This window comes from Rhizophagus irregularis, chromosome 10, assembly GCF_026210795.1.
Source record: "Rhizophagus irregularis chromosome 10, complete sequence".
Classification (NCBI taxonomy): domain Eukaryota; kingdom Fungi; phylum Glomeromycota; class Glomeromycetes; order Glomerales; family Glomeraceae; genus Rhizophagus; species Rhizophagus irregularis.
The window spans coordinates 4,754,341-4,781,614 of NC_089438.1; the positions used below are offsets into that span (position 1 = coordinate 4,754,341).

General features: G+C 26.3%; 4 protein-coding genes across 4 annotated transcripts; 1 reads left to right on the plus strand and 3 right to left on the minus strand.

The window, feature by feature from the left end:
• Positions 1-2,002: 2,002 nt before the first annotated feature.
• Positions 2,003-2,539, plus strand: OCT59_002462 (uncharacterized protein; the record flags this gene model as incomplete). The annotated part of the gene is made up of 1 exon (XM_025332694.2): positions 2,003-2,539. One exon carries the CDS (start codon positions 2,003-2,005, stop codon positions 2,537-2,539), a length of 537 nt encoding a protein of 178 aa, XP_025168591.1.
• Positions 2,540-4,695: 2,156 nt separating this feature from the next.
• On the minus strand, positions 4,696-6,182 carry OCT59_002463 (uncharacterized protein; the record flags this gene model as incomplete). Its single annotated transcript, XM_066144522.1, has 5 exons — positions 4,696-5,042; positions 5,125-5,238; positions 5,301-5,396; positions 5,479-5,488; positions 5,604-6,182. The coding sequence occupies 5 exons, from the start codon at positions 6,180-6,182 to the stop codon at positions 4,696-4,698; spliced, it is 1,146 nt and encodes a 381-aa protein (XP_065995678.1).
• A 2,308-nt stretch (positions 6,183-8,490) lies between these two features.
• On the minus strand, positions 8,491-9,447 carry OCT59_002464 (uncharacterized protein; the record flags this gene model as incomplete). Its single annotated transcript, XM_025309571.2, has 1 exon — positions 8,491-9,447. One exon carries the CDS (start codon positions 9,445-9,447, stop codon positions 8,491-8,493), a length of 957 nt encoding a protein of 318 aa, XP_025168593.2.
• A 14,534-nt stretch (positions 9,448-23,981) lies between these two features.
• Positions 23,982-24,920, minus strand: OCT59_002465 (uncharacterized protein; the record flags this gene model as incomplete). Its single annotated transcript, XM_025321556.2, has 8 exons — positions 23,982-23,989; positions 24,064-24,132; positions 24,220-24,288; positions 24,364-24,411; positions 24,473-24,538; positions 24,611-24,658; positions 24,731-24,742; positions 24,833-24,920. 8 exons carry the CDS (start codon positions 24,918-24,920, stop codon positions 23,982-23,984), a joined length of 408 nt encoding a protein of 135 aa, XP_025168597.2.
• Positions 24,921-27,274: the final 2,354 nt, after the last annotated feature.

A 27,274-nucleotide genomic window follows, 5' to 3' on the forward strand; every position in this document is an offset into this window, starting at 1 on the left:
TTGGATCTTTGAATAAGAGATAAAAAACATTTTCTTTACTATTTTTTTTTATTTTTTTATTTATTTTTACAATGTTATTGTATCTGTAGTACAAAAATTATTTATTATAAAGTACAATCAATTTTTATAAAATAAATAGATTATATATTTTCTTCATTATGAATAGATCTCCTAAACGCATAAAATAAAAAAAATATACATAATCTATAATCTAATAATTTTATATTATTCATTTAATAAAATAAATTTTTTCTTTTTCTTTTTCAGAGTAGGTAATCAAGTTTATCCCCAAAATTTTATAAGGTATATAGATTGAAAATTTCCAAAAATGAATAAAAAAATAGTAGTGTTCAGACCCGTAAAACCATTAATAACGGATAGAAACGAATATCCTTTATTATCGTTTGACACACCAGGACAGACAAAATTGCATTTATTCTTAAAATATGATTTAAACGTTTTATTTTTACATTTTAACAGTTTATAATTTTTTTTTTTTACAAATATGAGATTTCTATTCTTATAAATTGTTTATTCACAAATTTAGTATTTCAATAAAAATTCTTTTTCGTAACACAAAATTTAAATGTGGAAATCTCAATAATAAGTGCTTTAAAATAAAACTTAAAAGCTTTAAATATGAAAATAAAGTTTAAACCCACACTTTAGGCGTTAAACAAGCATTTAATAAACGTAAAAATAAACGCAATTTTGCATGTCTTGGCATTCCATATTATTGGGTATCCGGTTTAATTTTATAGGGTAACGCTTATCATCCGGATATAAAATCGACCAACGGATTTAACCAGTTGGATCCGATCAAGGGTATTGAGTACCCTTAATCCGGATTCATAACGGATTAACAGATTAACCGAAAACCGTTAATTGTTTCACATAAAATATATAAATAGATCTGTTATTTACCCGTTAATAACCGTTATCTTAGTGGATGAATAACAGGGTTAATAACAGGTTGTTAACGGTTAACCCAGATTGAACCCGATAATAAACCTAATAAACCGGATTGAAAATTCATTAGCCGATATTAACTGGATTGAATTTTTCGACCCGGTTTATTCATTAACAAAGCGGATCTGAACATTAAAAAAAAAGTACGTATTATTATTATGTTGTTTTCTCTGATACTTTAAAATATATCGTTAATTATGTTATAAATTCATGTTTTTTATGCATAAGCGGAATTATGGATAAATAAGGTTTTTGTTTATTGTAGTCGTACAAAAAGCATTAATATCATTCTATTATTTGTTTAAATACAAAATTTATTACGACCATAGTATTTTTTTTTTTATACTATTTTTAAATTTTTTGTGTCATCATAATAAATTTATCCAAAATTTGCATTATGCATAAACGGAATTATCATTAATATCATTCTATTATTATTTTAAATACAAATTTATTACGACCATAATAATATTTTTTTTTTTTATACTATTTTTAAATTTTTTGTATCATCATGACGGAATCAAATAAATTTATCCAAAGTTTGCATAAGACGTAATTATTGTTTGTTTTTAAACTTTTATAATACCCTTTTTTTTGTTATCATTGTGAAAAGACCATTCGGATTAACCAAATTAAGTTGAATTACTCTAATATTCTTGTAAGACTATTTTTGATGTAGCGCAAAGTGGTATTTTTAATTTTCGTTAAAATTAAAAAAAAATGATAAGCTAGCTTATTACAGAAGAAGAAAATTCCGAGTTGAATAATTGAATTCGATAATAATATTTAGAAGATTTACTGATCTTAGTCACACTCATATGCATGCATATTTACATTTTTTTTTTTTAGTAGTAATTGGTTAAAAATAGATCAAATAAAGAAGAAATTGAAGAAATATTTTATTAATATAGATTCTCCTTTCTTGCGAGGAATATAAAAAGGGTGATTTTTTTCCCACTTCCCATTCCTCACGAATTTGATTCTCCTTTAAGATAATAATAATAACGACTCTTTTTCTCTTAAAAAAAAAGAAATGAAATACTATACATTATTATCATTTCTAGTTCTCTTATTCTTAATTACCATTGCGTTAGCTTTTCCAAATGGTAGTGAATTATTGCCCAAAACATTTGAAAAACGAAATCAATGTAATTCCGCTTTAGTCAACGCAGATTTCAACACAAATATTTTCAAACGAAATCCATCAGTTGTAGGTACTGTAATCTTTTCTCAAGATGAATGTGGCAGTACCGAGGTTGTGGGAATTTTCAGCAAGGGCTTCGATGATACGAGCGCAACTTATGGACTTCAAATTGTTGACGAATGCCGTAATGTCCTCTTTGATTTTACGGAAGGATTAAATATACAACCTGATGGTTCCGGTGGTACTAAATCTTTTAGGCATAAGTTTGATAATGTGAGTATTGACTGTGACAGCAATGGTATTCTTACCAAAAAAGTTCATAATTCCAAACGTAATTGCTATAGAAATAAAATTAGGAATCGTCTTCCTAATAAAGTAATGATTACTAAGAATGGTCAAGGCATTGATTTTGCAGGGATTTTTTAAATGATATACTGAATATTACATTTTTTTTAAAATTTAAAGAAAAATATATCTTGTGTGTTGTAATAATTAAACTGAAAGGCGGGCGTTTTTTTCTGTAAAATTATTTTTGTATTTTTTTTTTTTAATTTTAAATAACATAATAATAAATAAATTTATCCATTTTATAATCCTAATTTTATTAAAATAAATATTAAATATAATGTACTGTATGATATCTGACCTATTAATTTTACGGAGAAATTCTTTTCATGGTGTTTTTTCTTTTGAACACTTTGCAGAGTTTGTAGTATAATTTGCAAATATATTCAGGTAAACCGTTCCAACTTCTAGTTAGTGTTTCGATCCGGATAAAACCTCAAATATTTTAACGTGGGATTATGATTAAAAAAGGTTACAAATTTCGGCTTTGAGTGGACTATAATTTCGGCCAGAATTAAAATAATATTATTCCATAAATTTTTATTAATTTTGGTGGTCCCAGCCTAAATTAACCGAGCCGGTATCCGGATAAAAACCGGATAAAACCGCTACGGATCGAAACTCTACTTCTAGTAGATAAATATTACGCGGTGTTAAATACAAATGGTAAATTTTTCTATAAAGATATACTCATATACTGTATAATCACGAACCTTACAGATTTATGTAAATTATATTAATGATAAGTATAAAAATTTATTAATGGAAAATTTATGTTAAAACAGCTTAATTCCGTTATATTATATTAAACGGATATCATAATATTAAAAATTAATAGGTTTCGATAAACTATTTTTTCATTTTCGCTAAAATTAGTACTATGTACTATTTATCGTCATTAATTGAATTATTTTTATTATTTTTATCAGACGTACAGTATCGACCCTACAATGTAGATCACGTCTAACCCAAGTAGGACCATAACATTTTAATATGGAATTATTGTATCTTATGAAGACTAACCGTTATAATGAGGTCAAAGAGCTATATTGGCATTTTTCGTTTGTGACCACGGCTAAATGCTTAAATACCAACATTGGTCGTGCAATAAGTTGGATCCGCGACGTAAGTAAATTATTATAATTATAACTTTAAATCCTTTTTTTATAAAGAAAGAATCTTTGAAGTAACTTTTTCTTTGTTTTAGTCTGTTTAACCATCCACGTACTTTTTACGCATAGAGAAAAAGAATATATTTACGAGTGGGTGGAATAGTATCTCTCCTATAATAATAATAATAATAAAATTCCATGGAAGAATTTATAATCGAACATGGAAAAAGTATTTGAAAGATTGCGTTCAAGAAATGAAATTAAAAACGTTTGGTATTCCATAAACAGACAATTAAAAAATCTTACTAAAATTTTCAATAACCCATTTCAAGTATTTTTTTTAACGTCATTATTATATATACTTAAATATTTTCATTTTTGTTTTCTATATTTTATCTCATAAATTTCATATTATCCCACGATATCGTTATCTGTTATGTATTTGAATTTTAAATTACAAATTTTTTAAATAAAGTATGAAGCATTAACCCTTTTAACATTTGTATATTAAAAAAAAAATTATGTAATATAATATATTACCAGTTACATATATGTAAAAGAAATAAGAGAACTATTTTTATAAAATCAAAACTAAAATTTATAAATTTTTGATTTATATTCACAGTGATACCTTTTTTAAATTTTTTGTCGCTTTTATCTTTTCTCTCTTGCAAAAAAAAAATTAGCTTCCTAATCATGTGACATAAATGATAACTTCTAATAAATAAATATTTCATAAATAGTTCGACCGGAATTAAAAATCTGAAATAATTACAGCTGGAGTTAAGATATCAATGAAATCTGTACGGCTTACACCCGAGTCTTTTATTGACTACATTGATTCCAAATCTATCTAAATAATAATAATAAAGTTCAATTTGGTGAATTAAGTATAATAAACATTATAATAAATCAAAGTACTAGACAAGAGATGTAGACTCGTGATCCCATGATATAATTTCATAATTTCATAATTTTGTGGATCCTTGGACCAAAATTTTGACAATGAATTTCCTATTTCGCTTTTTAGCAGGGTTTTCAAAATAAAGTTGATAGAGCTTGTACAAAAATAATTATTGACTTTTGGAAATCGTACCAACTGTTTAATTACAAAACCTTCTCTAACTATGCAAGAATCTTTAGAAGACGCTCCATAGCACGCAATGACGGCTGATTCATCGCAGTCAAAATTACTTCATTTGGTGCGTTAATGTCATTGGCAAACATATTGGTTTGTCGACGGTGTAAAAAATTATTATAAACAAGTGAATGAAGTTTTCTTATTCCAATTTCTTCAATCAGATCCCGTTCTAAGACAAATCCTTTATTCTCCGCCTCCACAATTTTTTTCATAACTTTGATTAAATCATTTCGATCCCAGAGTGGGTCAATAGGCTCGCCTGGAAAACCAAAAGGATCAAGACCAGTTCGTAACTTATCATCTTCTTGCCTGAAAACTGAAAATTCATCATCTGCAAAATAATTAGTTATGACATTAAGTTTTTAAGTCAATAGAAATTCGCAGCTTTTAAAGAAAATTAATCTGATATGTACATTCAAGTTTCCCTCCATTATTTTTGTATTCACTAACATACATATTAATGATGAGCATACGTGTACCCGTTATCCTTCTGACATGGTCAAATTTGCCTTTGAGTTCTTCACATCCTATTTGGACAAAAAATTACCATTATTTGAATATTCTGTATATATAAATTGATGGGACATACCATGTTGAGGAAGAACATGCTTTTCAAAATAATCTTCAGCTTCTCCTATACTCAAATCTCCAACAACATATGGAGTTACATGTGGAATTTGCAATTCTATTGAAACAAATGTAAATTAGAGAATTATAACCTTTACATTGTTATCAAATATGATTATAAGGATTATAAGATGACTCACGACTTTCAATCTAATTAATAAAAAATGAATCGGAAGAGGTAAGAATAGCATGAAAGCGTCTTTCTTCTTTTGTATCCAGTTAAGAAATGATTTGAGAAGGGATGCCCCTTCCTTCGAACTGTTACCAAGTTGGCTAAACAAGTTTGCTTCATCAATAACCAAAATAGGTTGTGGTATTCTATAACCATTCCAAAAGTTCCAATCCGAAGAGTACCAACAATCTTACTAAGCAATTCACTGACCCTATCAGAGGTAATTTTTTCCTTTCCTTTTTCAGCAACAAAATTGACAAAATCAAGAATCTTATCCTTGATCTCCAGCTCATTTGGCAATTTCTCCAGGTATTTCATTTGTTTATCGGCAAGTGTTTTGAATTGGATGGAAAGAGAATTATATACATTCTCTGGAGAGTCAAACTGCCCGTTACGGCAGTTAATAAAAAGAGGGCTGAAGTTTTCATTTTTAGTAGTTATCTCACGGATTAAGGCAGTTTTTCCAGTACTAGGAGGTCCTAGAATAACATGAAGTCGAGGTTGCTCATTACTAAATGCATTTCTGAAATATCTGAGTTCTCGCGTCCGGTTAAAAAAAACATTAGCCTTTGTATTATAACGAGCAATGTAACCATTACTCAGCATATTCGAAATGCTACCACCAGTAGATAAGCATTTGAAGGATTTAGTTAAACTGGAAAAGAACATCATGGCTGTATTTGCAGTATAAATATTCAGTATTCAGAAATGACCTTGTTATAAAGGATTTGTCTAATCCCTTGTCATAATAATCATGAATCATTTGGTATTTATTATTTGAATCATTTGCAAAAATATGATTTATGATTATACAGCACAGTTTCTATTCTGAACGATGCAATCCTACTGTAAATTGTATAAATAAATTTCACATGATCATATAAAATTGCGCCACAATTAAGGGTGTCAGTATGATTATGACAAATGACATCAATCATTTGGTCATTTGGTCATTTGTCATTAAAAATTTCTATGCATAAATTTTAATGCGCGAAACTAAAACATTTTTGTATTTTTTTCCATACTATATTATTCTGTATGTTTTCTGAATGATAAAAATGGGCAAGCTATCACTAGTGGACAAGACTTTTATTTGAAGGAAAGAATAAAAAAGATGAAAAGGAAAGAAGGAGAGAAGCAAAATGGAAAAATAAGGATGAAAGAAAGGAATGAAGAAGTTGAAAAAGAAAGAAAAAAGAAGGCAAAAGGAAGAAATAGTATACTGATTTATTGTTATTAAAGAATATCTATTATTCATTATCTATTGTTATTAAAAAAAAATCCCAAAAAATTTTTGATTTATTGTCATTGAAAAATATCAAAAAATTTTTTATATATATTATACTATACCGATCTATTATTATTCAAAAAAATCCTAGAAATTTTTTTAATGGCAGTTGTATTTGCATATTTGTATTTGATTGGTGTTAACCTCTTTGTTGATATAAATATTGGCTAGTTTCTTGTGGCACAGCAGGTCTAGCAAAGAATTAATAGGTGATGCAATACAAGATATGCAAAATACACAGTGAAATTTGATAAACCTAAAGATGTAGTATGTAATTGATGTATTGCAATAGGGTTGCAATCTATTACTACTTTTGAAGTCAGAGAGTTGTAATATTACAGATAATGATTTTTCAAAAATTTCCTTTTTTTGAAAAATAAAAATTATAAAAATAAATTTGTAGAACAGATATCACCACAAAAAGAAATGATTAATACATATTTTATATAATTGGTAATAATTATAATACAACAAAGATGTTGCAGATGTTGCATGTATGTTGTCATGGAACATGAGGTTTATTGGTTTAATGTGTTTTATGTTTAAATCTCTAATTTATTTATCCTATTTTATAGGATAATCATGCAGTCATGGCATATACTCCGTTCTCGCCAAAACTCAAAAGAGCAACTGGGCGAAACATTGGGCTGAGAGAAACTTACATAAATTATGATCATGCCATTATTACGTAGCCAGTTTAACGCAAAACGCTTTTTTAACTTTTTTACCCTCCCAACTTTTTTCTGTAATAATCTCCAGTGAATGTAATTTGCATATTTAATTGGTAAGTTTTGGTTCATTTTTTATATTTGATGTGTCTGACATATCTAATCTTGTTTTGGTTTTTAAATTTCTACCTTTATTTCATAACTTTTCGGTTAATTTCTACTTTGATTTCACTTTTCGGTTAATATTTTCATTGATAGATATCTTTGTCTGTTTTGGAGTCTTTACCCTAATACTCTATTACGGCTATGTATAAAAATTAGAATTCCAAAGAAAGTATTCAATTTTTGTTTCCAAAGTTAGAAATTATAAGATATTGGCAAAAAATAAGTAAACCTATATAAACGATTGGAAAAAAAAAAGTTCATTATAATAACCAAATAGTTTATACATATTAAGCATATTTTTCATGCTCAAAAATATATATACTTGAATCGTTTCAGGTAAAATGAGTTTACATTAATGAATAAATATTTTATTTCTTGAATATATATATATTATACAATATTATATAAATTTGTTGGACAGTAATACAGAGATTTAATCTTTATAAAGTTTACACTTCCACCTATAATAATAATTGCTAACTTGCCACCTAGGTTAAATAATCTGGGTTAAATCACCCTCCCCAAAAATTTATATTTTACGTGATTTTTTGCCAATTACTTTTTTTTAATTAAAAAAAAAAATTTGTGTAATTATTTATTTCACTTTACATAGATATTATTTATTTGGACATTACTATGGAATATAATGACCAAGTTTCTTACATTTTGATAATGTCTCTTACATTTTTGATTGTTACAATTTTTTTTTTTTTTTGGAAATTTGGGCAAAATTATATAATTATATAAAATTTACTATTAGGTTAAATTAAATTAGCCTTATACTAATAATTATATCATACTATAACAAATTACCTTCTTATATATATTGTTTAATGTAATCCAAAAAAGATTTATTAAATTAGTTATCATCCGAAAAGTATAAATCAATAACACCTTTCCATGCGCGAATATCTTTTAGCCAATGTATGGCAATCGAATTTGGAGATGCCCATGGTCTCCACATTTTCCGTCTAACTTTTCTAATTCTTGGGTCAGTAAAAATTAAGCAATTTTCTCCTATTGTATTCAGAGATTTTGCATGTTTATTCAGAAAGGCTCCCAATTGTACATCTTCAGGTCCATTCCATTCTCTTTTCTTAAATGGAAATGAGGCAATCAAGTGAGCAAGATCAACTGATAGTACTTCAATCGTGCCACGTATAAAAAAACTATGAGGCGACTTGTTTCCATAATACAAATGGCCTCGTGTCAATGGTCGAAGGTTAAGTGCCAAATTTTGAAAGTGGATGAATAAGTCATCATCTACCTTTGAAACATAATCGTATCGTGTAGTGTCAAGTTGCTCCGCTATCCACTTCCAATAATAATATCCCTTTCCATTATTCATATTCTCCACCATATCTAGCATGACGAGGTCACCATAGGTGTCATTTTCGGCCTTCAATTTTAATTTCAACTCAGGATTATTATCAGATGGTATTCCAAGAATAAACTTGAAATCTACAATATCACCAGCCAAATTTCGTCGCTGTTTTAAATTTAATGTTCTTATGAGATGTCGAATCTCATACTTGTCTGCCACTGACCATATACCAATAAAGATGCGGACTGATGGCCAAAACCATAATTGTTCAAAAGGGATTTCTCTAAATTCATTATAACCGTCACATTCCATCTTTGTTCGGAAAGGAATTCGTACATTATCCTGTAAAGCAAATATTTCTTCGTTAGTGGGTTTTATTTCCACTGGTAACGGCGTTGGTAGCGTATCATTTAGATAGTAAAAGGTGACAATAAGAAGATATACGAATAAAATCAATGATAAATATAATATAAACAAGGGACGAGAAGCCATTATTTTAATGAGAAAAATTAAAATATTTAAGGCGGCAAAACGAGTTCCTTGAAGATACGATATTTTTATCAAACATTGAGAAGTAAAAAAATGGGGTAAATGTTATTATCATCATCAGGGCCCTGTGACCGATATAGCTACTCCCTATTTAATAATATATATTTGGTGTTTGCATGGTTGCAATGGTTGGGTGGCCAGAAATGACGTCATTTCCTAAGGGGGAGGGGGTTAAGACCATGATGATGTTACACACCCTCCATTTTTAGACACTTGTAGTTAATATAATTCTAGCCAGAATTATGTTTTAATTTTACATTTCCTAAAATGAATGAAGGGGGTCAAAAATCCTAAAATTTAAATTACGTCATTTCTGGCCATCCCCTTGCATGAAGTGCATCTATTACTTATTTATAATTTCTTATTAATTGAAATTTCCTATATTATTTAATTAAAAAATTTTTCAAGTGACAGTTTTTTTTCCTTTTTTTCAAAATACATATATATGTATGTATATGAACCTTCGTAAAAAAAAATTTATTTAATTTTTTTTTCAGGCATAATGACCGGTACCATTACCGTGTCCTTAATTGGTTTTTTGGATTTTGTGAACCTGTGATTTTTTTTTCTTATTAAGTTTACATTGTTATCCAAGTTGGCAAAATTACGTAATGACACATGAATTACATGAATTACACCTGTAATGTCACAAGAAATTTAATAGTAACCGTCAAAATTTATCTAAAAAACTAAACATGATGTATTTTAATCAGGATATTGTTCTTTCTTGTTATCAACTATAATGATTTTCAAAAAATGAGTATCACCACAAAATTATCGTCAACTAATTATTTATAGCCAACTAATAATGCGCAGCTTACATATTAGAAGATTAAATAGTCTATCTACCACCAATAAGCCACACCATTGAATTGGCTGTGTAGGGCTATAGGTTATACAATGAAAAAAAAAAATACTATTATTAGATAATATGAAACAATGATTACATAATAAAAAAAACCATATCAGATATAAGCACCCTTCGACCCTTTGTTCTATGGGTGATGGGGTCAAGTCGAGACATGACATGATTAAACTAGACTAGATTAGTAACATAAGACTTTGGAATGCTGATCCCATTTAAGAATGATTTTAATACCATATATAAATATTTTACTAATTTTACTATATTCATAAATTTGACCTTTCCTTTTTTTAACAATTACCGTCTTTAGTGTTTTATGCTATTTATAGAAATATCGAATGGAAAAATATATGTAGTACGAAATTTTCAATAAATAAATACAAATTTAGTTAAAAAAAATAGGATCACCTACAACGCAATTTAATTATAAAGTAGCCAATCACATTTTTTGAAAATCATTGGTTAATCAAAACATCATAATTTTACTGCTAATCTTTTCCTTTTGAAACATTGAATTTTTTATAATCGACGATCCTTTGTTCTTTTACGTTCTAATAATGTTAAATTTTTTTTAATGATAATGAAATCTATTATTACTACTACTTAATATTAATTAATATATAAAGATCTACCAATTCTTGAATTATTAAACATTTAATATTTATTTTGCCTCTATAAAAAATTTTAATGATGTAATCACGATTCGAATGAGCCTTTCACGGACCCATTCACGGAAAATTTCGGAAATATGAGCCTTTTACGAAAAAAAAGATGGAATATAAAAAATGGATCGACTTTTTTTTACAGAGTGTCATTACTTAAAATTTACCTCGCTTATTAGAGAGAATTTAAATAAAAATCGCAATTGCTAAAATTGAATAAATTTAATTGCCGAAAAAGTTCCTTTACAGACATTATAATTACATTATTCCCAATTTAAAAAAATGTGTACCAAAAAAATGTACTTATATAGAATTAGAATATACTTAAAATTTTAAATTATACTTAAATTATATTTTAATTGCAATTTTAAGTGTATTTTAAAATTTTTTTTTAAGTATTTTACGTTAACATTCAACTCATATAGCAAATTAAGGCATGTTAAAAAGAAATAAAACTGCTTTAATACTAGATTACATTTTTAATAAAATAATAATTTAATAATTAAGCGAAAGCTCGGTTATTTCTAAGAACAAATTTATCCGGAACGGAAAAAAAATCAATCATTCATATGGTAAAAATTTAATATAAATACATCACTTTCAAAAGTCTATGGTTATATCAAGAAAATAAATTTAATTTATTAATCTTTTAAAATTTTCCCTTCATTTATTATAAAGTATAATAATAATATGATCTCAAAATTATTCGAAAATTTTAATTACCTTTCATTGATAGGTATCGCATTAATAACTTATGTGACATATTATTATTATAGATATTTTACTCGTATCAATCCTTTACCTGGTCCTTTTCCATTTCCATACTTTGGAAATTTACCTCAATTATATATTTCGAATGGTGGAAGTCTCAAAAAATTTTTCGAAACTAATCAAAAAAAATATGGTGATTTATTTGAGTTCTATTTTGAAGTACGCTTTATAGGACTAAATCGAATAGAACAAATTCAAAAACTTATATTAGCTTCAGCAAAAAATCCATTTATTAAGAAAATTTCTAATGAAAATGGTCAAGGATTTCATGAATTAGGAGCGTTAGGAAAAGGAATATTATTAAATCAAGATTATAAATCATGGAGTTTTAATCGTAATTTTTTTACACAAGCTATTTTATCACCAAGATTTGTCAATGAAGCTCCTAATTTGGTAAATGAACTTTTTAATGAATTGGAGAGTTATTGGGATAGATTATATCTTAAAGAAAATGCTATAAAAGAGAATAGAAATAAATTGGATATTTCTGTATGGTTCAATTTATTTACAAATGATATGATTTTCGCTTTATTAACTGGTGAAAGATTTTATACAATGGCAGGATATTTTAATGAACTCAGTGATGATGAAAAAGCTGAAAGACCATCTGCATTAATTGATGAGACAGTAAAATTTGTTAATGCAATTCATAAACATTTTTTGGGTTTATTAATGTTTCAATTCGTATCTCCTTTTTTAAGACATTATTTTCCATATTTTAAGAAAAAATCTGATGATATTCTTCAAAATCTCAAATTTTTAAATCAAAGAATGGATGAAATTATTAAAAAACGTAAACAAGAAATTGAAGATACTCCATTAGATAAACCTTTACCAAGTGACTTTTTGACTTCAGTAATTGTTGCAAATACACCTCGTGATGTTAATTATAATAAAATTGTTGATAAAGAAGCTAATAGACCTATGACTGATCTTGAAATTCGTGGTATTTTATTTGATGGAATAGTTGGTGGAACTGATACTGTGAGTATATTTTTTAGTACTTTCAATATATAATTAATTTTGATTATTAATATTATTTAACGCTTTATTCTTTCTTTCAATAGACTGCGAATACTGTTTCATACATTATCTATTATCTTTCACTTTATCCAGATGTTAAAAAGAAAATGTTGGACGAAATTGATAGAAACTTTCAAGGTGACAAAAAACGTCCAATTACCAGAAAGGATATTAATAATTTAAAATATTGTGAAGCGGTTATAAAAGAAGTATCTCGTATTTTCCCAGTCGTAAATTCATTTCCAAGATGTCTTGAAAAACCTGATGAAATAGCAGGTTATCAATGGCCAGCTGATACAATGTTAAGAATTAATATTGATGCTATGAATCTTAATGAAGACTATTGGGATGAACCAAATAAATTTAATCCCGATAGATGGATGGTTGAAGGGTTTGAACCAAAGAAAAAAGCATTTGTTATGTTTGGAGGAGGATTAAGACTATGTCCAGGAAGAAAGTTGGCAATGCTTGAATTAGCTGGTTTAATAGCTTTAATATATAGAAAATATGATATTGATGTAATAGATAAGAAAGCTCCTTTAAAAACTGAATCAAGTATTATAACAGCTTGTTCTGAATTATTAGTTGAAATTAAATTAAGAAATTAGAAAATTTCTTAGATTTCTTAGATATTTATTTAGTAAAATCAAATTAAACTTTTTCAATCATATTATAAAGTAAAATAAAAAAAAATTCTTTATATTTATCAACTTTTTTTTTCGATTGTGTTACGCGGAAAAATCGTACGTCGTGAAACGTCCAGATGCTTATAATCACGGGATAGATTATAATCACGAGGTTAATCAGGTTATATCCCGGAATTTTTTTTTTATGTTAATTATATATTTAGTTTGTCCGAAGCGTAAGCGTAACGTAGGACTATAAGTTAGACTCGAGACATGCAATGTCCGTTTGTCATAGCAACAATAACAATAATTAAATAATTTATTTATTATAAAATAGTTTAAAAGTGTAACTATTACCGTACTACTTACTATGTTACTATTTTAAAAATTGTAATACTTAAATAATTCATCGACGTTTCGAACGCTCCAACGGTCCCCGTTACCTAGTATTAAACTATGTCCTAAACTTTTTTTTTTTTAAATATATAATATAATGATTTTTTAAAAAAAAATATTTTCGGTCAATAGGACCCGTACACGCTTAACAAAATAGCTGGGATTAGATTTTTAATTTTTGCTTGTCTAATTTTGGCCAGAATTTGATTATTCAGTTTTTACTGCACTAAATTTATGACATGCCGTGATAGTGTGATTTTAATCACATTCATAATTTTGACCGTAATTATTACTAACGTCCGGCAACTTTGATTCTTGGTGAATAATACTGAAGTGTTAATAGAGGCAGTGTTAAGTAAGTAGTTGTTCGAATTATTTCTGAGTATTGAGTAATTCTACAATTATTTCTTACAACTTTTACCATTTGATTTACCAAAATAATTCATTCCTTCCTTCAAAGTTGATATTTGATAAAAATAAATGAATTTTTCTTTTAGTTCAAAACCCACATATAGATAAAATAAAACTTATATAAGAAAAATAAGCGGATCCAATTTATTGTAGATAATGTGTTAGTTAAAATAATTTTGTTTAACAGAATAAATATATTGAATATAATCGGCAAATTAATTTTTTATGAGACCAAGAATAAGGTTAACAATCAAACAAATCTGACTTATAGTATTTCTTAATGTTTCAAACTGAAAATAAAACGATTAGAAAATATGATAATAAAATGAAAGAAAAAAAAATCAACATTTTTTAAAAGAATTTTTCTAACTATCACCGGGGGTGATGATCACCGGTGACTGAAATTATGACGATCGACCAGCATTAAAAAAATAGTGCCGGTAAAAATTGATAATTCTGGCCAACGGTGATGATCACCCCCAGTGATTTGAAGTAAAAAACTTTTTAAAATATAAAATTACCGTATTTTATGCGATTAACCTATCATAACCATTATAATACAGCCCAAGAGCTATACCCCTTATTTTTGCCAATCTCATAAAATTTCTAAAAGTAAATATTTTAGGAAAACGAAATTGAATACCTTCTTTGAAATTCCAAGTAAACTTAATAGAAACAGTCAAAAAAAAGTTCATTATAATAATGATTATATATACAGCTGTAAATGAAGTATCGAACGGAAAATATACGTAATTCGAAATTTTCAATAAAAATGTGTATCCTTTTGAAACTAAATAATTTGTTAAAAAAAAAAAAAGATCGCAATATCGATAACGCAGCAACCCTGATCTTGTCTAACTGTAATAAATGACGAATCACGTTTTTAAAAATCATTGGTTAAATTTTTCAACATTTTAATATTCCACATGTCTATTAATATAATGAAAAAATTAACCTAAAATGGGTAATCCGTATTCATTATTCCTTTTAAAGAATTTTATTATCTGAATGAATTTCTATAATCGGCGATCTAATGAGTTCTATTATTACGACTTTTCGCTACTACTATTATTACTATTAAAATTCATCCTTTAATATATAAGAGAAAGTTTCTTTACCGACATATCATAATTGCATTGTTTCCCAAATTAAAGTATCAAAAAGAAATAAAACTGCGCATTATGTATTTTTTTTTGCTTACGATCTCGATGATGCGGTATGACATAATCCCATTTGCATGAGTATCGTATTAACTATATTTTATTCACCATACCGTATATACAACGGATATTAGTTAAATTCCTTATATATTACTAGTCTATTATAAGTTAACAATCTTGGCGGACCGTGATCTGAAATTCAATGAATCAAGCGAAAACTCGGTTAATCAATTTATCAATTTATCGGAACGGAAAAAAAAATTTTTTTTTTTTTTTACCATGCATATGGTAAAATTTAATATAAATACATCACTTTCACAAGTCTTGGTTATATCAAGAAAATATTATTATTTTTTTAAAAATTTAAAATTTTTCCTTTATTTATTATTATAAAGTATAATAAAATGATCTCTAAATTGTTCGAAAATTTTGATTACCTTACATTAATAGGTATCACATTAATAATTTATGTGACACATTATTATTATAAATATTTTACTCGTATCAATCCTTTACCTGGTCCTTTTCCATTCCCATACTTTGGAAATTTACCTCAATTATATATTTGGCATAATGGAAATCTTAAAAATTTTTTCGAATCTAATCATAAAAAATATGGTGATTTATTTGAATTACATTTTGATACACGAATTATAGCTTTAAATAGATTAGAATATATTGAAAAACTTTTATTGGCTTCATCAAAAAATCCATATATTAGAAAAATTTCTGATAATGATAGTAAAGGATATCATGAATTAGGGATAATGGGAAAGGGAATATTATTAAATCAAGATTTTAAATCATGGAGATATAATCGTCATTTTTTTACACAAGCTATTTTATCACCAAAATTTGTCAATGAAGCTCCTCTTTTGATAAATAAACTTTTTAATGAATTGGAGAGTTATTGGGATAAATTATATATTAAAGAAGGAGTTATTAATGAGAATAGAAATAAAATGGATGTTTCTACATGGTTTAATCAATTTACAAATGATATGATTATCGCATTATTAACTGGTGAAAGATCTTATACTATGGCTGGGTATTTTAATGAACTTAGTGAGAATGAAAAAGCTGAACGTCCATCTGCATTAATTGATAAGACTGTAAAATTTGTTCATGCAATTCGTAAACATTTTTTGGGTTTATTAATGTTTCAATTCGTATCTCCTTTTCTAAGACATTATTTTCCATATTTTAAGAATAAATCTGATGATTTTATTCAAAACATCAAATTTATAAATCAAAGAATGGATTCAATTATCAAAAGACGTAGAGAAGAAATTGAAAATACTCCATTAGATAAACCTTTACAAAACGACCTTTTGACATCGATAATCACTGCAAACACACCTCGTGATATTAATTATAATAAAATTGATGATAAAGAAGTTATGAGACCTATGACTGATCTTGAAATTCGTGGTATTATATTTGATGGAATAATTGCTGGAACTGATACTGTGAGTATATTTTTTGTACTTTTGTCAAATATTTAAAAAAAAAATTTTTTGATTTTTTGATTTTGAATATTATTTTAACGTTTTATTCTTTCCTTGAATAGACTGCGAATACTATTTCATTCATTATCTATCATTTGGCACATTATCCAGATGTTAAAAAGAAAATGTTGGACGAAATTGATGGAATCTTTCAAGGTGATAAAACGCGTCCAATTACCGAAAATGATGTTCATAATTTAAAATATTGCGAAGCGGTTATAAAAGAAGTATCTCGTATTTTCTCTGTCGTAAATTCATTTCCAAGATGTCTTGGAAAACCTGACGAAATAGGAGGTTATCAATGGCCAGCCGAAACAATGATTAGAATTAATATTGATGCTATTCATCATAACGAAGAATATTGGGATGAACCTGATAAATTTAATCCTGATAGATGGATGGTTGAAAGTTTTGAACCAAAGAAAAATTCATTTATTATGTTTGGAGGAGGATTAAGAGTCTGTCCAGGAAGAAAGTTGGCAATGATTGAATTAGTTTGTTTAATGGCTTTATTATTTAGAAAGTATGATATAGATTTAATAGATAAGAAAGCTCCTTTAAAAACTGAATCAAGTATTATAACTACCTGTACCGAATTATTAGTTGAAATTAAATTAAGAAAATAAATAAATAACATATTCGTAGATATTTAAAGGATACGCAGTATTTATTGAATTTTTAAATCATATTAAGTAAAATAAAAAAATCTTTTATCACGATACTATGAATGAATTTGACATCTATCAATTTTTTTTTTTTCGCGCTTGTATCACGAGATAATCACATGTCACGTGACTCTAACGAATTTTTTACGTTATCTGTTATTATATTTATATTTTAGACTTTCAGTACTATTTACGATTTGTCGTCAACATTTAGACACTAATGGCCATCTAGGTCTTTGTTCTCCGTTACGAATATCACTGCAAACGCATTTGTCCTATTTAAAAACGATTCTTTATAATTCGATGGCTTCTTACCTCCCGGACCCGAATTCGATCAAATTTCTTAAATATAGCATCACTGCATCAATCACTTATTGTTATTCACTACCATCACTAGCAATACACACGATGTATCTTTTGAATTAATCAACTAATTCTGCAAGAACTCTATGGTATGACCATTATTCGGAAAATTATTTTTGAATTAATGTCCTCATTTCTCAATTACTTTATTAAAGAAATTTGGATTCCAAATAATGACAAGCTTCATGCTTGGGAACGAGCAAGAAACATATCAAGAAAAGATAAACGAAAGCGTCCTAAAAAACTTAAACTTAATTCTTCCAACAAACCACCTCTACCGCAGGAATGCGAGCCGTGTCCGTGTCACTGACGCGCCCAGTCATCCGGATTTTCTTCTCGACAACATCCTTTTTTTATCATTCCGGACGGTACTCCCGACGCATCACTCGGTTCTCCGATCCTCTGTGGTTGGTCTTGATTACCTCGAATTATTTGCATTCTGGTGGATGGGCCTCTTTTCTTCATTACAACTCTTATATAAATTTTACTTTAGCAAATTCTTTCCATGTATATAATTTTTTTTCTTCTTTTTTCTCTTTACGTTCGATCTTAGACAGTGTTGACCATACCTAGTGTTGTTTTTTTTTTCAATAACAGGCGAGGCGATTTCTTCTTAGGAGGAAGTTGCGTTCATACGTGTACGGGTGGTGTTTGTTGCTCCTTCGTTAAGGACTCGATCCATAAACTCGTTTTAACTCCCGTCTCGGTCTACATTTCAAAAAAAAAAAAAATTTTAGTACTATTTATTACTATATTTTATTAATGTATATTGTTTAATTTGTTAGTATACTTTGCTATCAAGAGTAGATTTTGATAATATTTTACAATTATTATCATTTATGCAATTATAGTTATAACATATAATAATATCAAAAATATAATTTATTACTTTATAATCAATAATATCATTATAAATGTGAATTTATTACTTTGTAATTAATATTATCATAATAAAATATGAATCTATTCATTACCCAGACCTCAAATCGATCGGTTGGTTTTTGATTGGCTAATTTTTGATTGGATATTTAAATTTTTTTTTTCGGAAAATAATTTTATGTATTATTGTACTATAAATACAATGTTAAAAGTCATAGACTTATTGATGTATCAAAAATTACTTAGTTTATTTATGTTTTATTAAAAAAAAAATTATAATAATAAAGATTAACGAATCAGGACCCGAAATATAATATATAGACTGAGGCCAGATCCAGTAGTAGTCCATTGTATACACTTTTTCAGGGCTGGAATTAATAAAAATGGTAATAAAGTTTTGACCAGTATTATTCCACTCTACGTAAACTCAGAACTTTTGTACAGTATATTTCAGGATCCTGACGAATCCGATATTAAAAATTTTTTAAAATTATTTGTTTTTAGCAGAACTAGCAGTAATTGAAATGGGACAAACTAACAATAGCGCAAAAATATCATTTTGATTCACGTAATAGCAAATACATAAAACATAATATCTGAATTAAATCGATATATTTCCGTAGAATATTTAATTTTTAGTTTTACTTTTATTAAATATCAACTTTCAAATCAAAATCAAAATCAAAAAAAATTTTTAATAAATATCAAAATTCATACATATGATAAAAAGATTTTTTTTCGTTATAAATTTTAAGTACTAATATAATTATAAATTCAATTTAATAATAAATTATAGCATTTTAAATACTACTGACGGGAATGTTACTAATTTCTTAATTTAATTTCAACCAATAATTCAGTACATGCAGTTATAATACTTGATTCAGTTTTTAAAGGAGCTTTCTTATCTATTAAATCAATATCATATTTTCTAAATAATAAAACCATCAAACAAACTAATTCAATCATTGCCAATTTTCTTCCTGGACAAACTCTTAATCCTCCTCCAAACATAATAAAAGAATTTTTCTTTGGTTCAAAACCTTCAACCATCCATCTATCAGGATTAAATTTCTCAGGTTCATCCCAATATTCTTCATTATTATGAATAGCATCAATATTAATTCTAATGATTGTATCAGCTGGCCATTGATAACCTCCTATTTCATCAGGTTTTTCAAGACATCTTGAAAATGAATTTGCAACTGAAAAAATACGAGATACTTCTTTTACAATCGCTTCACAATATTTTAAATTATGAATATCATTTTCGGTAATTAGACGCGTTTTATCATCTTGAAAGATTCTATCAATTTCGTTCAACATTTTTCTTTTAACATCTGGATGATGTGCAAGATAATAGACAATGAATGAAATAGTATTCGCAGTCTATTGAAGGAAAGAATGAAGGAAAAAATAAGACGTTAAAATAATATTCATCAAAAATTTTGTTAAATATTTACAAAATACTCACAGTATCAGTTCCAGCAATTATTCCATCGAAAATAATAACACGAATTTCAGAATCGGTCATGGGTCTCGTAACTTCTTTATCATCAATTTTATTATAATTAATATCACGAGGTGTATTTGCAGTGATTATCGATGTCAAAAGGTCGTTTGATAAAGGTTTATCTAATGGAGTATTTTCAATTTCTTCTCTACGTCTTTTGATGATTGCATCCATTCTTTGATTTATAAATTCGATGTTTTGAAGAATATCATCAGATTTATTCTTAAAATATGGAAAATAATGTCTTAAAAAAGGAGGGACGAATTGAAATATTAATAAACCCAAAAAATGTTTACGAATCGCATGAACAAATTTTACAGTCTCATCAATTAATGCAGATGGACGTTCAGCTTTTTCATCATCACTAAGTTCATTAAAATATCCAGCCATAGTATAAGATCTTTCACCAGTTAATAATGTGATAATCACATCATTTGTAAATAGATTAAACCATGTAGAAACATCCATTTTATTTCTATTCTCATTGATAACCTCTTCTTTAATATATAATTTATCCCAATAACCTTCCAATTCATTAAAAAGTTTATTTATCAAATGAGGAGCTTCGCTGACAAATTTTGGTGATAAAATAGCTTGTGAAAAAAAATTACGATTATATCTCCATGATTTATAATCTTGATTTAATAATATTCCCTTATCCATTATCCCTAATTCATGAAATCCTCTACAATTTTTATCAGAAAATTTCTTAATATATGGATTTTTTGATGAAGCCAATAAAAGTTTTTCGATATATTCTATTTTATTTAAAGTTATAAAGCGTCCATTAAAATAGAACTCAAATAAATCACCATATTTTTTATGGTTAGATCCAAAAAATTTTTTAAGATTTCCACCATGCCAAATATATAATTGAGGTAAATTTCCAAATAATGGGAATGGAATAGGGCCAGGTAAAGGATTGATACGATAAAAATATTTATAATAATAATGTGTCACATAAATTATTAATGTGATACCTATCAATGAAAGGTAATCAAAATTTTCGAACAATTTCGAGATCATATTGTTAATATGATAATTAAATGAATTTTCTTGTTTGATAATAAATAAAAAAAAAAATATTTAAAAAATTAATTTATTTTCTTGATATAACCAAGACTTGATATTTATATGAAATTTTTTTATCATATAGTAACCAAAAAAAAATTTTTTTTTTCCGTTCCGAACAAATTTGTACTTGGAATTAACCTAATTAGGTATCAGACGATCACGATCTACTTAATTTAGCCAGATTGCTAACCTATAATAGACTAGTAATGGGAAAGGACAAAACCCTATCGTATTATTCGTATCTAAATAACTAAATATGCCGTTTAATATATGTTATTGTAAATAACTATTTATATGTGAGTTGAATATTGACATAATAATGTTAATTATGATATGTTGACAAAAGAACTTTCTCATGTGTATTAAAAGATGAATTTAATAACTGAATAATAGAAGTAATAGCAGTAGTAGTAGTAATAGTAGAAATTATTGAAAAGAAAAAAAAAATTAATGTAAAATAACAAAAAATCGTTCTTGGTTCCAATTTTCACAAATTCTTTTTGTTTCCTTTATTGTAAATAATCTAAAATTTTTCATCATATTGTTTGTGTATCATTATGAATTTTGTGATATAGTAATACATAAACTTTTGATTAATGAAAGCGATAATATATTATAAAGCTTTAAAAGTTTATTTATAAATTTGAAAAGAAAAGTAATGTCTGAGCTGATATACACTTTTAAATTGTCCTGACATCAAATTAATTGTATGATATCAAATATTGATTTATCATAATAATTTTCCGTACTCCAACGGATCAACGGGCTACCACTAGTTCTATTTATTGAATTAATTATGTGTAACAAAAATGAAAAACAAAGTACTACCTAAAAAATTTATTATAGGGATTATGGGTACAAGGCAGTAGTACAACACGGATGTTTAGTATTTATTTAGTATTTGGTTACGGGTATGAGAGCAACATGCTATGGTTGCGCCAGCGATGGCAACAAGTGTTAACATATTAATAGTACGTTGTTACATCGGTATGAGTTGTATAACAACATTGCGATGTACTCTATTTTTTATTATTCGTAATTATTTAAGCATCGGCGCAATATTTGATATACTTACTGTATTACTATTTTACGAACGAATCATAAAATTATGAAATAATATTCTAATATTTAACTATGGTCATTCCATTTAGCGGTAGTTTTATGATTTAATTGTATTATTTTATTAATATTAAAATAATTCACATCGTAATAGCGATAGTTAGCGTAACGAGATGATTGTTTTCTGATCATGTGATATTACGATCTCTCTTGTAATATTTTATAGGAATATACTAGCTGTAGCCTGTTGCGTTGCAACAGGATTAATTCATACGCCCTATTTTATATAATTAAAAATTTACTACAATAAAAAACAAACAATAAAAAAAAAATAGTAGCAAAAAAAATCTTTTAATAATACAAAAATTTTATTAATTATAGATTAAATAAAAAATTATTTTATTTTTTTTTGTCTAGATATTTTATTTTATTTTTATAAAATAATATTTGGTTATTCTAACTGAATAAAATCACAAATTATTTTATTTCGATCTGATCAACCGATCCAGGCAAAAAAGGTAGAAAAAAAAATAAAAAAAATTATAAATAAAATGTAAGCTCACCGATCACTGATCCAAACCTAAAGGGGAAAAGAACAAAAAGAAAAAAGGATAAAAGAAAAACGAAAAAAATAAATTAATTAATTAAAAAATCCGGTTTAGAAAACCGCGAAAGGAAAAAAAAAAATATTATTAAAAAAAACCCCAGTTTTAAAAGAACCGGAAGAAAGAAAAAATTTTTTTTAAAAAAATCCGAGTTTAAACAAAACTGAAGAGAACAAAAAAAATTTTTATTTTTAAGAAAAAGAAAAAAATCCAGTTTTTTAAAAACTGGAGAACGAAAAAAAAATAAATTGTCAATAAAGATACAGATTTACTTAAAATTTCGTTAGTAATACAGTAGATAAAAAATCGGGACAATATTTCATTAGTTAGAACGTAAGCATTTTTTTTATTTTTTCTTAACGCAGTTTTACACACCCACGCTATATATTGTACAATATAAACATGTTATATAATCATAACTATGTCACATTATTATAGTTCAATGTAGAAAACTTGGATTAATAAACTTTTTTCAAACTTTCAAACTTTTTTCACCATTTTTTAATTTTTATTGCCGTGCGTATGTGCGTAAAATGTTTATAAAAATTTATATGTTAAAAATATGTAATTTATTTAATTTATTTTATAAAAACATGTCATAATATAATAATATAAAAAAAAATAATAAACAGATTACAACCAAGAATCTTGAAAAAAAAATAACTCATCAAAGTTATATCCCTCGTACTAGATCTCAAAATTATTCCATATGAAATCCTTCACCAGTACCTCTTTGGATGATTTTAGTTACTTCGAATTGTTTATATTCGGGGGATAGACTTCATTTTTGAATGATTTTAATTATAATTTAGATTTCTTTAACGATAACGTTTAAGTAATTTATGATAAGAAAAAAAATCAGACGTAATAATATTGTTTATTTTATATAATGTGTATCTAAATATCTATTATAAAAAAAAAAATATTGTTAAATTATGTAATTGTTAATAAAATTTAATATTTAAAAACAAATTCTTACCTTCAGGAAGTTCCAATTCATCTTGCTCTTCTGAATGAAGATTTGGATTGTTATGTGCTTCATCTTCATCTACCAAATATATAATGTATTAAAATTAAAAAATCAATGAAAAAAAATAATAATATAAAGTAATTATTATAAGAATTGTTTATGTACCATTATCTTTAATATGATGATTCATTGTTTGCTGTTGCATTGCTCCAATCTTATAATCATTTTGAGTATCTAAAAAAAATTGTATCATATTTAATATTAATAAAATTATATTATAATTAACGTACTTTTAATTACTTTACTTGCCATTTTTTGAGCTTCTTTTAAATATATTGGATAACCTTTTGCTGCTAACTAAATAATATTAAATATAAGTTATTCGTTCATTTCAAAATAAAATATATTATTTAATTACCTTTGAATAATCTACTCATTTTTGAAGTACTATTTTTCTTACTACTTAATTTATCAAAATCATCAACTAAAAAAAGCAAAATAAGTCAATAACAACGTTTCATTATATAAAATTTAAAGTAAATGTAATTGCACTTACTATTATTAGGAATATGAAAATTATTATATGATTTATTACTGTGAAATGCTATAAAAAAATTAACCATGTTATCATTAATTTTATAAATTAAAATTATATAAGAATTTATTTAATTTATACCTTCTTGTTCTTCTATTATAATATTTAAATTAAAAAAAATAAACATTATTAATTAAATATATTAATACACTATTTAAGCAATTAACAAAAAGCAATAAATACCTTCTGTTGCATTTCTTGGTTTAGGAAGATTATCAAATTGATGAAGTTTACTTGTAAATAGTTTGCTACTGTTAGTATAATTTTCCATTTCAAAATTATTATTTTCTTCTGGTTGAGTTAATGATTCATTTGATTTACTTTGATAAAATAAATTAATTTCTCTCATCTTATTATCAAGTGTATTAATATCAGGTCTTTTTGATGGATCAGCATCCCAACATTGTTTCATTAAATTTTTATATTCTAAAGGAGTTCCTGGTACAATTTTTGGTCTTATGCCATTAACAATATTCATAGCAAGATCATAATCATGTTCACAATCAATAAATGGTGGTTGTCCAGATGAAATTTCCCACATAAGTATTGCAATACTATAAATATCAGATTTAAAAGTTTGTTCTTTTCCAATAATAACCTCAGGTGCTATATAAGGAAGATTTCCATATATACTTTTTAATGGTTTATCTGCAGGTCCGCAAAATCCAAGATCACTAATACTAAATCTATTTTTAAATAATATATTTCCAGAATGCAAATCTCTATGAATTGCATTTTCTTCATGAATTCTTTGAAGTGCAAGAGTTATATAAGTAACAATTTGAATTCTTTCTTTCCATGTAAGTTGATTATGATTTTGTTGTAAATATTTTCTTAAATCTATATTCATCTTATTCATTACAAGCATATAATCTCCATTTGATGGATCTTGTGTTAATCCATAACATTGGACAATCTCGCCCCATTTATTGCTTATATTTAAATGTGATTTAGCCTATAAAATAAACCATTATAAAATTTTAAACAAAAAATTAATTTGCAACTATTTTAATATTTAGATTACAAACCTCTTCAATCCAATTTTGATTTGCATTTTCAACATTTTCTAATTTTTTAAGTATTACTGCTTGTACTAAACCAGTTTCTCTAAGTCTTTTTAATTTTTGCCCTTCAGAATCCCATTCATAATATGCTCCATTAATCCAGGCTGCTGTATAAATTTCTGAAAATCCACCTTTTGTTAGATATTCAATATTTTGTAGATTATTATATGGAATCCATTCTGGTATTAAGTCTGGATTAATTGTCTTCATTTGACATTCTTGTATTAAATTATCAATAATAACATTCCCAGATGTCCAATTTGAAAAATTTGCTTTTAAATAATTTCGAACACAATATTCACAATATGTTATGGCTAAACATTCTTGGCTACAATTTTCACAAATTCTTTTTGTTCCTTCATTAAAAAGAAGTTTGGCATAATCATAAATTTTAGTTATTATTCTTATTGCTTCAGATTTTTCATTTTCCGTAAGTGATTCATCATCAAGAAGTATTTGTTTTCTAAGTTCATAAAATGTATCACTATTAAGAGTGTTATCTAATAATGCATATGACCTATTAAGTGCATTATTAATTGATTTATTTTCACCATATGACATAATGAATATTTTATAAGGCTTTAAATTCTTTTATAAAAATATGCTTATTAATTTTTTAAAATAAAAAAAAAAAGAAAAGGTTGAAACCGGCGTTTTAACTCCGAAGTTATACAGATTAAAATAGTAATGTATAACCAAAATGAATGTTACATAAACAACATTGTACTACCTAAATTTGTGATATGCATGCAAATCAACGTTACATAAAAAAGAAAGAAAAAAAGAAGTCGTCATTATATAAATTACTAATTTGATAGGTTAAATTTTTTTTTTTTATTTAATAAAAATCATCAAGAAACTATGCTAATGTCACACTTCTCAATTACGTAGACGTAAAAGGCTAATATTAAGCACTGCATACGCCACATACTAGTAATATAATCCCAGTGATTTGTTTTATAATTTAAAAAACTTTAAATATTACAAACCTTCCAGAAAAAGTCCCGCAGCTACAAATAAAATCTTTCACTTGACAATAAAAATTTTTTTTTTGGAATATTAAATTATTTTTCCGTACTTATCTAAGGATCTGCAAGGTGACTTCTTGTTCCACTATCTATTTAATCACACTTTCTTTATTTATGGTTACCATGTGACTATCATTTTTACTTCGCCACCCGCAGCAGGTTGAAAATTTTTCTTCATCAAAAACTTTAAGGTCATATAACATCTTATTTACTCCATAAAAGTTAAATAAAAACACCCTTATTGAACTTTTTATCAAAAAAAAAAAGGCTTGAACTTCTTTATCATTTTCCAAAATATTTCAACTTTTTGTTGAAACATCGTTGGCCGGTTTGGTCGATATTTCTTTATTTTCCAAAAATAAAAAAAAAATTCAAAAAATATACATAATCTATAATAAAAGGATAACAAAAGTTGATTTTAATAAGGATAGACTCAAAAATTAATAAAATTTGTAAATTCTTCAATTTTTTCATATAACTTATTGTCATTTTTTTTGACCATAAAATGTTTGGTTAAGTCTCGATCGAAAGGA